Source organism: Pelmatolapia mariae, linkage group LG10_11, assembly GCF_036321145.2.
Source record: "Pelmatolapia mariae isolate MD_Pm_ZW linkage group LG10_11, Pm_UMD_F_2, whole genome shotgun sequence".
Classification (NCBI taxonomy): Eukaryota; Metazoa; Chordata; class Actinopteri; order Cichliformes; family Cichlidae; genus Pelmatolapia; species Pelmatolapia mariae.
In genome coordinates, this window is record NC_086236.1 from 24993203 (window position 1) to 25006778 (window position 13576).

The 13576-nt window shown below is 40.5% G+C and overlaps 1 protein-coding gene across 1 annotated transcript; it reads left to right on the forward strand.

The window, feature by feature from the left end:
- The first annotated feature begins 2822 nt into the window (after positions 1–2822).
- mpp1 (MAGUK p55 scaffold protein 1) lies at positions 2823–12836 on the forward strand. The gene is made up of 12 exons (XM_063485529.1): positions 2823–3174; positions 6172–6300; positions 6393–6471; positions 6644–6729; positions 6853–6921; positions 8120–8316; positions 8972–9075; positions 9158–9238; positions 10117–10197; positions 10297–10499; positions 11935–12009; positions 12091–12836. Exons 1-12 carry the CDS (start codon positions 3052–3054, stop codon positions 12265–12267), a joined length of 1404 nt encoding a protein of 467 aa, XP_063341599.1. The 5' UTR covers positions 2823–3051; the 3' UTR covers positions 12268–12836.
- The last annotated feature ends 740 nt before the right edge of the window (positions 12837–13576 follow it).

Genomic DNA, 13576 nt, shown 5'->3' on the forward strand with positions numbered 1-13576 from the left:
AAGTCAAATTTGATCAAATTAAATGCTAAAAAGTTTTCTGATGTTGTCCTCAAATAAACTTTTAAAACTTTTACCACCATCTTTGCTGTCACAAAATTCTCCAATACAATTCACAGTTCTTTCACGGCTCTCTATTTTATAATATCTCTGTAGTTACCCACGACCTAACTTACCACAATCCATCCACCACAACACTGCAAACCCATCAGCCTTCACTATCCATCTAAACTTTTAAATAACATGAAATTATTATCGTGATATTCCACATTATGAAATAGCCTGGTAACTTCTATATGGTTCAAATGATTGGAAAGTCTAATATGGTTTAATTTAGTCTTTTAATTTCCAGTCTTGGTAGCCGGGGATCGGTCCGCCAGGACCTCTGCTCCTGGCCGCCGTTGCACCCGACCCCTACGTGCCTCCTGCGGGTGGTGGGCCTGCAGGAAGATGGGCCCATGTCCCTTTTTCGGGCTGTGCCCGGCCACCAGACGCTCGCCCTCGGGCACCCTCCCCGGGCGTGGCTCCAGGGTGGGGCCCCGCTAACCCTATCCCGGGCAGGGTGAACTGTTCCCTCGATGATCTTTTCATAGGGGTCCTCTGAATCACTCTTTGTCTGGTCCCAGGAGGAGGCCCTGGGGCAGACCCAGGACACGCTGGAGATATTATATCTCTCGGCTGGCCTGGGAACGCCTTGGTGTTCCCCCGGACAAGCTGGAGGAGGTGGCTGGGGAGAGGGAGGTCTGGGCTTCTCTGCTTGGGCTGCTGCCCCCGCGACCTGGCCCCGGATAAGCGGAAGAAAATGGATGGATGGATTTCCAGTTTGTGAGATTTCCATTGTGGAGAAGTACATACCTTTTAAAGACAATTTCTCATCTTCTTTGCCAGGAAACATCTGAAATATATATTTTTGAAAAATAAATGAATTAAAAAAAATTATGGATAAAACCAGGATTAATTTGTATCAGAATGATCAGAAGAGAAAAGTATGAAGAAATAACGTAGATGTCATCCAGACCTTTATATCTTTAAGAGATGTCTATAGTTTAGCTAGTTGATTTGTATCTTCTGGCTTCACGAATGAATAAAGCTGGGTATCATGGGTATGGAATTGATGATGTGACGGCTGATAGAAGCAGTAGGATGAATTCTGAGTGTACAGGGCTATTCTCTCTGTTCAATTCAATTCAATTCTGCTTTACTGATATAGCACCATTATGTACCAATATTGTAAGGTAAGACCCTATATAATAGAGAGAAAACCCCAACAATTAGATGACCCCCTGTGAGCAAACACTTGGTGATAGTGGGAAGGAAAAACTCCCTTTAAACAGGGAGTAGAACTGGGCTCAGAGATGGACAGCCATCTGCCATGACTGGTTGGCGGTAAGGGGAAGAAGATTCAGCCAACTTTCAGGCTCCTCTTCTGTGGAACCAGTTCCCAGTTTGCATTTGGGAGACAGACACATTCTCTTCTTCTGAGATTAGGCTTAAAATGTTCCTATTTCAACAAATTGGGGCTGGTTTGGGTGACCCTGAACCCTCTCTTAGTTAATCTGCAATAGCTCCGGACTGCTGGGGGCTTCTCATGATCCGCTGATTGTTTCTTCTTCACTCACTTCTGTTTCACTCTCCATGCTGTATTTCATTGTTAATTTTAAACTCTGGCTGTCTCCCATGGTGTCTTTTGTCCTATCCTCTCTCTGCTCTCTTCACAGCAGATGGCTACCCCTCCCTGCTTTTGCTGGAGGTTTCTTTTTGCAAGGGAGTTTTTCCTTCCCACTGTCACCCAGTACTTGCTGCTAGGGGGTTTTCTGATTATTCGAGTTTTCTATTTATTATTGTAGTCTACTTGCAATATAAAGCTCCTTGAGATATAGTGATTTGGTTTCTATATAAATGAAACTGAATTGAATTGAAAGCGGTGTAATATAAATCTATTTAAAGTTCATTAAAACAGTAAAGGAGATGAAATCCATGTGTTTTTGTGAACCAGCCCTCAGTTCACCTGTCAAAAAAAGACTGCATACATGCTTGTATATGTTGTATGAGTACACAGTGGAAACAGACAGGCCACTTTAAGGACGGGGCTTCCTGCTCACAGTCTCCCACAGCTGCACTTTATTAAACCTAATCACATGCAGTGTCCATGTTGCAACACTGATGTCATCTGTAATCACTCAGTAATGTATCAGTAATATGATCACTCGACTTTCCCACTGATTATTTTTTTTAATGTTTGTTTGTTTGTTAAATTAGCACAGAGAGACTATCACACTGCAGCTGGGTACACTATGTTCCAAACTGAAGTTCCTGCAAGCTAGCAGCTGGAATCACCGGGACTACGTTATTTTTTGCTTCCCTGTAGCTTGAGAGGGTAGCCCTGCTGAAAATGCTGCGGTAATGTTGCATTCTCTGCCTGTGGGACATTTAGCATTTTGTGGGGCTCAAAATGGAAATTGATTTCCGTGTTGGCCCATCAGATTCCAAAGGCTTATTTAGCACCGGTTTTAAATTATTTTTGTACTCTTTTATAAAAAAAAAATAAAACTGTATAAACGAAAAATAAACAAAGAATCTTTAAAAAGGTTTTTATGACACATAGGTAGATGATGTTTGAATAAACATCGCAGTTTAGAGAAAGCCTATAGATCAATAGGGATATACGATGCCAACGTAGAAATATTCAAAGAAAATAACAATAAGAAGCGCTACATTATCGTTTGTAATTCTCTGATTTCCGCTCATTTTGTGATAATAACTTCAATAATGAGATTCCTGAGCTCGCACGGGGAACGTGAACGCATCAGCAGCCAACCCCTCAGAGCACAGCGGCAGTCAGATGCATGTTTACTTGCTTTGTCAGCGGTGTCCCTGCAGTAGTTATCGCATGAACCTCACCTACTGCTGATCAGATCTTTGGACTTTTATCTCCGACAGTGACTTATCTCATAGTCACTCCTTATCAGCAGTTTGTGGCCAGTGTCTTGAGGACTTTGATCGAGGGGGCAAATCGGGTTCACTGTGTGTTTTTTTTTTTATCTAACGGGAAAGATGACGTTAAAATCCAATAAAAACGATCCCACTGTCACACTGGAGTCCGTGAACAGCGTCCGGACAACCCTTTCCGATCTCTACCTGGAGCAGCTCCTTCAAAACAAACCAAAGTCTGACAAGGTAAGATGATCTTTTTTGTATATATATACCTTATTAATTTATTTAGACCCCTCTGATTTCGCTGTTCTTATTTGCTTCCGGGAAGCAGATACGGGGACATGTGATCGTTGTTTATTTCCGAACAAGAGCTCTAAGAATAGACCCGTTTATGTTTTCATACTGCAGCAGTTGAATGTGTTGATCTCTTAAACAAAGAACATTTAGATCTTTACTGTGTTAGCAGCTTCTGCATTGCTCAGCACTATCGGTCAGCCTCAGCTTGAAATCAGCAGACATTGCTGTGGCAGTTTCAGTTCTCCATTTCTCACAAATTCACGCAAGTATTTTGACAACTTGGGGAAAACATTAGGGAAGGGTTTTTTTGTTGGGTTTTTTTTTTTTAGCCATCATAAGACTATGTTCCTGTATTTCACAGAGTAGTATGAACTGTCTCATTAACCAGCTGGGCTATAGTGACATGAACGCATTTAAGAGCGGCAATAAGATCATAAAGAAGTAACATGTCAGCTGTGAAGTCTTTTCTGGGACTGTGCCTTCGTACAGTTTTGAAACATATTGTGTAAGTTTGCTTACAGCTTACAATGAGCCTCTGCTCAGGAATCAGTCAAGTAAAAGTTGTTTACACCACACTGCCAAGCACACTGTTAAACTTGTTTGCATTTTCCTCCCCTTAAAGATCCTGGAGTATGTCATGAAAATACTGTCTTTGTCGCTAACAAAGACTAAGCTAACAAGTATGACTGAAAAGATGTCCCAGAAAACATGTAGAATATGTCGGAAGGGAGAAAGCCAGAGTTAAATCTCTGGCACACTTTAGACCTGGATTTGATTTCCAGCAGGAGACCGGTGCCTTCTCAGAATTTGAAAAGTCAGCACTGAGCCACTGAGGGAAATGTGAAAGAGAGGAAACTTTATTCCTGACATCAGCAGTTTGCAATTCAATAGCCTTCAGTTGCAATCTTGCCTACATATCTTTCTGCTCTGTGTTAATCAGCATGTCTCTAACTGAGGTCACATGGGCATTATCTTAAATGGTGTGTTTAAGGCTGATTAATCATATTTTGTGTCTTTCTTTCTTTCTTACTTTTTTTTTTTTGCTCCTTTGCACTGAGTTATGCTTCTAATACCTCATGCTTAATAACTGTGTACTGCCCTACTTAGATAGACAATAAGGCATTTAAGGTCTTAAGACAAGTTGAGGCAAGTTGATAAGCGGGACACGCAGAACTTTTGGCAGTTCTTTCCTCCTTTTTTTTCTCCTTTTTTGTGGAAAGCTCATTAACCACACAGTGTTCAAATGTCAACTATTAATCTCCTACTGTGTTTCTCCAAGAGATCAATAGAAGGAAAACAAAAACCTGTAAACCCTACATTGGGGAGGGCTGATGATTTATATTCCTTTAGTTAAAAACAGCAGATCATGTAAGAAAGATAAAGTATAATCAACTATTCTGTGTTATATTAGACCAGTAACCCAACTGTGTGCAGAAAAGCAAATGGAACTACTGCTATAGATTTTTATGGTGAATTAATTTATCTTGGCACGGATGGTCTTCCTCTACACGCCTGTCACCTTCTGTTTTTCACCCTGAAGAGACAAGCCGCTGATTTGAACGCTCTTTCTTTACCCTGATGCTCATCCAAACTTGAAACCAGCATTAAAACTGTGGCCACGACCTGACCATACTTGTTGAAGGATAGCTTGTTACCAGTTACTGAAGCATTGCTCAAACCTTTAATTAAATCTTGATCTTGTTACACTCCAAGTGGTGGAGCTGACAGAGCTCACTGTCAACATCTTGATGAGGTGGATTTTATTAAAAGGACCCTTTAGTGCTAGTCTAAGTCTAATTCCTCAAGAGATCAGAGACATTTCTGCTACTTTCTTTAGACACGTTCAGCTGATTTGTGAGTAAGCGGATTACTCCAGACATTATTGCAGTAATGTGAAAAGAAATGAGAAGGAAGATACATATCGTGTATCGGAATATCGAGATTTTTATTTATTTTTTATACAGCTTTTCACTCTTTCCTGGTGCTCAACACTCCTGATGGCTAACAGCACACACTGCTGATGAATTACTATCACACCTCACAGAGAAGTGACCTGACTGGCTGTCATGGTTCCTGCATCTGGCCATGAGGCTCATCAGTGCAGGAGTAGTTTCTAAACCCAGAGGTGGCTTTAGAGCAGCTAAAGTTATTGGTGAGGTGGACAGTGATAACGATTGGATTATTGTAATGCTGATGCTGGAAGGTAGATAATTTTTTTTTTTTTTTGCTGAAGCAGTGCTGATGTGTCATATTCACGCAAGAAAGTTTGCTGATGCAGGCAATCATCTCTCTGATGTCAGTTAAGTGAACAAATTATAAAAGCTTTGATATGGTGCACTCATTGCCCGATCCTGGAGGGCACTTTACTCTCACGGAGTCATTACGTGGTATCTTATCTTGTACTCAGTAGATTTAATGTAATTCCGTAGTGTCTTGATTTGTCAGGGGAGCTACGTGGATTTCTTCTCTTACGGCGATGCTTACACTCTGGAAATAACTCGGACGAGGTTGTCCTGCTATGCTTTTGGTGTAAAAGAATAGCACAAATCTACACATTTGATTTCTGTAGCAAACATTCAAGCAGCATGCTTCGTAGTGTATTCGTTTTGCTACATCAGTGCTTCGTTCATCACACTGTTGGTATCCATGACCACACGAACCTGGTGGACCAGATGAGTGGACGTGGTTAATGAAGTGTGTTTTAATGTCTGGTTAATTTTCAACTTTGAACATATGTTGAAAGTGCAAAGGAAACGTAGCTGTTGTGCTCACGAGAGCAGAAAGTGTCCACCGCCGTTATTAGAAAGAGCAGTAAGCTAATGATCTGATCTGACAGAATAGTGAATTCGGTTCCCTGTATAATGGGAGGCTTCTTGTTTTTTAGTTAATTTCATTTCCTGTGATGTCATGTGATTCATTTGTTTTCTTTCGTCATTTTAACAGGCAGCTATGCAAAACTATGAGAATCAGGGGGCTGACTTTTACACCAACGGCAGTGCTGGACACAGAAATTGCACAGAGGTTCCCAGGATGAAAGAAGTGGCGTTTGAAAAGAGTCCTTCAGAGCCAATGGTATGTAATCAGCCTCGACTGTTCACTCAGTGCTCGTGCTTTAAATTTTGAAGAAATGATTCCTCCTCATTGACTGTGGTCTGTGTCTGTAGGGGGTCACTCTGAAACTGAACGAGAAACAGCGATGCACGGTGGCCAGGATATTGCATGGAGGGATGATTCACAGACAAGGTGATTCAGCACATTTTGGTTTTTTGGGGTTTTTTTTTACAGTTTGCAGGAATTGTGCAAGAAAAGATATTAGTATAGTGTGCCACGAGGTAGTTTTATCTGATGTCCTGATTAGTTGTTATAGTACTGGAGGATCAGTAAGACATCTAGTTTGCATTCTTTGTCTTTCCAGGGTCTATACACGAGGGAGATGAAATAGCAGAAATCAATGGAAAAACTGTGACAAACCAAACTGTAGATCAGCTACAAAAGATCCTGGTAAGCCACCAGCTCTTAAGTTCTTCCATTTATGTTTGGAGCTATACTGAATCACAGGTATTGCACTTCATTTTAACTCGGCATTGCTATAAAAACATAAATCCGTTTCTATTTTACATACAGAGAGAAACCAATGGAGTCGTCACGATGAAAATCATACCCAACATGAAGAGTCGATCCCGAATCTGCGAGGTAACGATACGACCGACAGACTATGCACAGCTTTAGTGTTGTGATGCTTATATTGAATAATGTGATTCATATTTATTCTCTCCAAGATACTTTCGAAATTTGCATGAGTGAATCCAGGAAAGCAAGCTTTTCTGGTCATATTAGAGCACAGTCAAGTATTAGTTTGGTCACTTCTCTCGCAGTCTTTTTCTTCTGCATCTTACTCGCTTACAATGATTTTGTTTAGGTGAATCTGCTGTTAGTCAGTGAACAAACAAGGTGACTATAAACCTAGCTTTAATGTTAAGAGCATCACTCATTGTTGCTAGTTTGACATGAAACACATTGGTAGTGTGTTTCATTCTGCCATCTAGTGACCACAGCATTTCTCTCCATTTACATCTTTCTTGTGGCATAAAAATGGCTGCCCTGTAACATACGACATCAACTTAAAATAGCTTTAAAAGAATTGACATATATTTCTTTTTCAGCATAAAAGTTTGTCCCTGTTGTGGTCAGTGATGGCAGTTTACTTTAAAGATTGTACTGCATTAATATGTAGGCATTGTTAATATGCTTTCCATACAAAGAACAGCATTTTTGGTGACCCAGATCACTCCAGTGCATCAATGTTTGTGCACATTTTGGGGTGTAAGCTTGTGTAAACTTCCACTGGAGTCTCTTGGGGAAACCACAAATACGTGTTCATGGACTCTGCTAACATTAGTAATCATTTACGCTGAGGGGAACCTACATGTGTTCCTGCTATGATCTTTGACAGTTTCCTCAATGTTTGCACCCTTTGGATTTTAACCTGAGATATAAAAAGTAACAAATCCTTCATACTAGTAGGTCAACAGTTATTTATTCGCACAAGTAGACCTTGTCCCTTGGTTAGAAATGTAGCCATGTCCACAGTTTGAAAGGAGCTGTCCAAGATCATGTCATGAAATTGTTTACTAGTATTCTACTTCAGGGTGAATTCACAGTTATCAGTAGAATCATAGAATCGTAGACTTCAGATAAACTATAAGTTCTACAGATTAGTATGTCGATATTAGAAACTTTACTCCCGGCTGACCTTAAATAAGTGTTGGGTGATAACTGAACACTCTGGTAAGGTCAGCAGGTTAACAGTAGTACCTTACATAATACCCACTGTAAATGTTTAGTTCTTTTACTGCCAGGGGAACTAATAAGATTTCTTCACAATCTCCAGATGTACATGAGGGCTCAGTTCAATTATGACCCTGCCACAGATGACCTCATCCCATGCAAAGAGGCAGGTCTGAAGTTTCAGACTGGGGACATCATTCAGATCATCAACAAGCAGGATCCAAACTGGTGGCAGGGCAGAGTGGAGAGCAGTGCTACTGACTTTGCTGGACTCATACCTTCTCCAGAGCTCCAAGAATGGTAAACTCTTTAATATACCAATCACATCACAAATCAATCCAATTTTATTTTATTTATATAGCGCCAAAATCACAACAATAGTTGCTTTAAAGAACTTTATATTTTAACGTAACTGTAAGGTAATGTACAATAATAGAGAGAAATCGCCAACAATTAGATGACATCCTATGGGCAAGCACTTGGCAACAGTGGGAAGGGAAAACTCCCTTTTAACAGGAAGAAACCTCCAGCCTCAGGGAGGGGCATACCTGCCATTACTGCAATGTTCTGTTTGGAAAGTGTCCTGCCTGGCATCCCCATTCTCCAAGCAGTACAGTGCACCCCACCACCAGGATAAAACTGGTCCAGATTGACTGGGTTTCAAACTGCCCAAAGCTCAACCAAAACAATTATTCACGGGTTCTGCCAGGCTAAGTTCAATCCATCAAAACCCAAACCCTCAACTCATTGGACCCAAAGGATCTATTGATAGAAAACCACAAGATGCTCTTAAGAATGGTAGTGCCCATGCCCCACGTGGTCAGAGCTCTTTTGACATCATGTTAGGGATGTACACGATCTAGGTTTGCTGGTTTACTGTCGTGGCTGATTTATAATACAGAGTGAACTGTACCAGATATTCTCAGGCTAACCTAAATACCTGTTTTCCCTGCAGGAGGGTGGCCAGTAAAAGCAAGGCCAAAGAGGGCACTCAGTCCTGCAGCCCATTTGGAAAGAAAAAGAAGTGCAAGGACAAGTACCTAGCTAAACACAGCTCTAGTAAGTAGAACACTGCAACTCTCAGTCCCACAGTTTCATTCATTTCTTCTCTAGTGCGATCTAAAATAATCTTCTTCTGCAGTTTTTGACCAGCTGGATGTGATTTCTTATGAGGAGGTTGTTCGGCTCCCAGCTTTTCAAAGGAAAACACTGGTCCTTATTGGTAAGCTTCCTAGCTCAGTTATATTATAAGTTTGTAACCTTTGCCTTTTGCTTTCCACATCACCGCAATAGGAAATAAAACAAGCAAGATGCAGAAAATGTGCACAATCCTCAGATCAGTCACTTTTTTCCTGGGTTTCAGAAATAATAAGATGTTCATTGTTAAAACATTGTCCAGAATCCTCTGTGGGCTATGAAGGCCTGAAGTCTGGAACCCATGATCATAACTAAAGAATAAATTTTCTTTGTTTGCGATTCTTTGTCAGGCTTTTACTGCAGCTGTGTGCAGCTGTGCAGCTTTTTTGTCTTTAGCATCAAAAGAATCCTGTGATTATCCACCACTGTTTTCTTTAATGGGTTGCCAGGTCTGTTAATGATGCATTTTGCCAGTGTGGTCTGGTTTTTTTGTTTTTGTTTTTGTTTTTTGTTGTGTAAGGATGTCTTGCTTTACTTGCATCGAGATCCCTTTTGAGTATATGCTGTGGATTCACAACAGTAAATTCCAAAAACAGATGCCATACTTGGAATCGTCTGTAGACTATTTGCCTGCTTAAATTAATGAGATATAACACAGGAATAGCTCAGATGTGTCTATCAAACCGTTTTGAGTCACTTGAGTCCATTTAGCTCTGATTCCCTGTAAAATAGTGGACTACAATAGCTGAGAGCCTACACTTTTAGCCCACATTTGCTAAGTAACAGTAACTTTAATATGCTTTAGCAAGCAGTTAAAATAACATAGATTGTGTCTTCATTGAAACTGCATATAAGTATATCTTTAATCAACAGTAATGAAAGCATAGTTAGCACAGTTTGGGTCTGATTAAAATTTCCTTAAAAATTTAGCACTGTTTTGTTTATTCTGCCTTTTTTTCTCAGGGGCACCTGGTGTTGGAAGGAGTCATATTAAGAATGCACTGTTGACACGATACCCCGAGAAGTTTTCATACCCTTCACCACGTAAGTAGACTGATGACCTTTTTATTCCTCTAACGTGGCGCAGGTTGTTACCATCCGTGGACTAATTCTCACTAATTCTTAACTCTTATTCTTGCACAGACACCACCAGACCCCAACGTAAGGATGAAGAGAATGGAAAGGAATATTACTTCATCTCCCATGAAGCCATGACCAAGAGCATCTCTGGAAATGAGCTGCTGGAGTATGGCAGCTTCCAGGGTTTCATGTTTGGCACCAAAATTGAGACCATCCAGAAGATCCACACGCAGGGCAAAATCGCTCTGCTGGATATAGAACCACAGGTTAGCGCCAAACTTCTTGTCATGTAGCATCAAAGCAGTTGATCTAAATAAAGAATACTGTGTCTGCCCTGGAGTGCTATTTTACCATTTCTCAGAGTTGCATAAACTCACTAAATGTTTTTATGCTTAATTTGAGAGCTTTTTTGTTTTCTTAAAATTCTTTAGAATTGAAATATTCACCTACATGAATTAGCTTCACTCAAAGGGAAAGAAAATGGATATCCAATCTAACTTTTTGCCCTTTACCCTAACCACATTGTTAAAGTAATATGGTGCAGATTCAGCAGTCATATTATTAGCTATTGTTTCAGTAGCTATAGCTGTGTTTGCTATACCTACTATCCACCTTTGACAAACCAAAGATGATAATTTTATATTCTCCTGCAGTGAGTTGCTTTTGTACTCATATTCATGCAGCACAGTGTGCATAGAAGTGATAATGTGGTATATTTTAGGATAGTCTAGACTGAAGTAGTTATTAAAAATCCCCTAAAATCCCCTTTTGTTAAATAATGACTCAAAAGGCATCTTTTTGAATGAAATGCACACTCCTTACAGGTAAACGTATGATTTTTATAATGATTTCATTTTTCAAATTATTTTTCAGATAAAACTGGGCTAACAAGTGAAGGAAAAGCTGCTCCTTCTGTGCTTTGAGTCAGTCTCTTGCACTGCAAAAACAATTCATATTTGCCTTTAACTTGTCTTGTTTAGAGGATGTTTAAAGTATCAAATGTGTGAAATGCGCTGTACTTCATCAGTTCTTCTTCTTCTTCCGGCTGCTCCCTTTAGCGGTCAGCCGATCATCAGATCATCTGAATCCATTTCACCCCATCCCTAGCATCCTCTATTGTCACACCAACCCTCTGCATGTCCTCCTGCAATGCATCCATGAATCTCCTCTGTAGTTTTCCTCTTTTCCTTCTGCCTGGCAGCTTCATATTACATGATCTGATATCCCATCTTGGACGAAGCTGTCATTGTTCCTACATCATCAAAACATTAGTTCAGGATCAACATCGCAACTGACAAATGACGTTGTCTGAGCATTCAGTTAGCATTAGACAAGAAGCTAGCTTATGCTTTTAAAAACTATCACTGGTGAAGCAACATGAGTAACCTAAATTTGTCTAACAGCAAACCAAACTCGAAAGTCCACCTTGCAGTGTAATGACATCACAACAACGTAACTGCTCAGTTGCGACGCTGATTCAAAACTAACGTTGTTGTGATGATACAGGAACAACACCAACACATAGATAGTAGATACACCGCTCCATATTCAACATTTTTTGTACAGAATATCCATATTCCCTCATCTGCACATGTCTAAACCATCTCCGCCTTGCCTCTCCAAATTCTTCTTCAAACTGCTCAACGTAAGCTGTCCCACTGATGTACGTGCTTCTAAACTACCACTAAATCCTTCTTACAGACCTTGAAACTCTTGCGGACAGCTGATTTTGCACCTCTGGTAGTTTTCATTGCACCGACCAACACCGCTCCCCAGGTACTACATCTTATCTAAGTGTTTTAAAATCCCCAAATTTCCCAACCACAAACTGCTAATCATCTACATCTCCTCTCCTAGACGGAAAATCTGCAGATGATCCAGAAAGAGTCAGACGCCATCCTGAGCACATATGGACACTTCTTTGATGTGGTTCTCATCAACAACGACGTGGATGAAAGTGTTAAGGGTGTGGAGGAGGCCATGGAGCGGGCCACGTCCACCCCTCAGTGGGTGCCTGTGTCATGGGTGTACTGAAAGATGTTTGGCACCACTATGATACCTTCTTTTTGTCGAATAGCAGTGCAATATCACTCCTTTACGCAATGCCCCACGTGTCTGTGGGCTTACTTTTAGGTAAATGTTAATTGTCACAGAGATTTTTTTGCACTATTGCGTTTTTAAAAAGAAGCAATATGTAGACAGGGTTATCTCAGAGAGTCGAGAGCCTCACCAGGGATGGTTTATTTGGCTGTTTAGACACTTTGTGCTTCAGGGGCTAACTGGTGAAGTTTTGGTGCCGCACATCTTTGGGATTATTTGGAAAGTAAAAAAAAGCAAAACGGGGCGATAACTGTGAATGAAATCCTCACTCTGATGTAACTGAGTTTTAACAGGCACAATCAGGATTCACTGTTCGTCATCTGTTTTGTTTCTGTTCTCGTTAGACTGCGTCATCCTGAAATTGTTCATGCTGTGAGTGTAGTGCCATATATCATTGTTTGTCACAGAAAACCCTTCACTGAATCATTAGAGCCTCACAAAAATGTATACCTCATATGTTACTAGAAAAGGCACTTTGAAACAAAAAAATAAATCTCCCATCTCTGTTGCACTTGAGTCTTTGAATGTGTTTTACGTTAAAAGCTGTTTCTCAGACCTTTCATGGAATTATTTTGACAGTTTGCTTGTCGTTAGGTCATCTCCTTTCATTGGATCACAAACATGAAAGGGTGTCTTTGAAGCGAAGTATAAAAGTCGAGGTTTAGTCTTTATTGTTTCGCTGTCATCTAGACTTTTTCTGCCTAAAGTGGTTCATCATAATGGGGCAGACGTAACACATACTTCAAATCTCTCTTAACATTTTGGTCTTAGATGTAGTGCAGGGGTGATGGGGTGGGGGTGCAAAAGGTTCATGTCTGCCTGAATATTTCAGAGCGCATCATAGCTCAAGGCTGCCATCAATAATAGATCAAGGCGTGCATGTCTGAATGGTAGGATACAAGCAGTGCACCTGTATCAACCACATTGCAATTCTTCCCTCATCCACACTGTGGGATAAACACTTACAGGCTGTACATGACAATGAATTTCATTCCAATTCAGTTTTGCACAGAGTTCCTGGCAGCAAATGCGTACAGACTGAAATTAAAACATGTCACTCCATGGATGGATATGTTTATGAGTGTGCAAATAAATGACACAGTTTAGTTCTTAAGTCATTAAAGCCGATGTGCATTTGAAAGATATCAAAATTAAGTCTAAAGGTAAGGCTTGACAGTGAAATCTGGTGTATGGCGTACTGGAAGCAAACGTAGAAAATCCATGCCGATTTAAATTGTGTCTT

Bases quoted from the DNA above. Each gene is read 5' to 3' on its own strand.
- mpp1 (XM_063485529.1), top strand. From the start codon at position 3,052: ATGACGTTAAAATCCAATAAAAACGATCCCACTGTCACACTGGAGTCC. The intron at 6,301-6,392 runs GTATGTAATCAG...CTGTGTCTGTAG, and splicing joins AGAGTCCTTCAGAGCCAATG to GGGGTCACTCTGAAACTGAA. The intron at 6,472-6,643 runs GTGATTCAGCAC...TTGTCTTTCCAG, and splicing joins AGGGATGATTCACAGACAAG to GGTCTATACACGAGGGAGAT.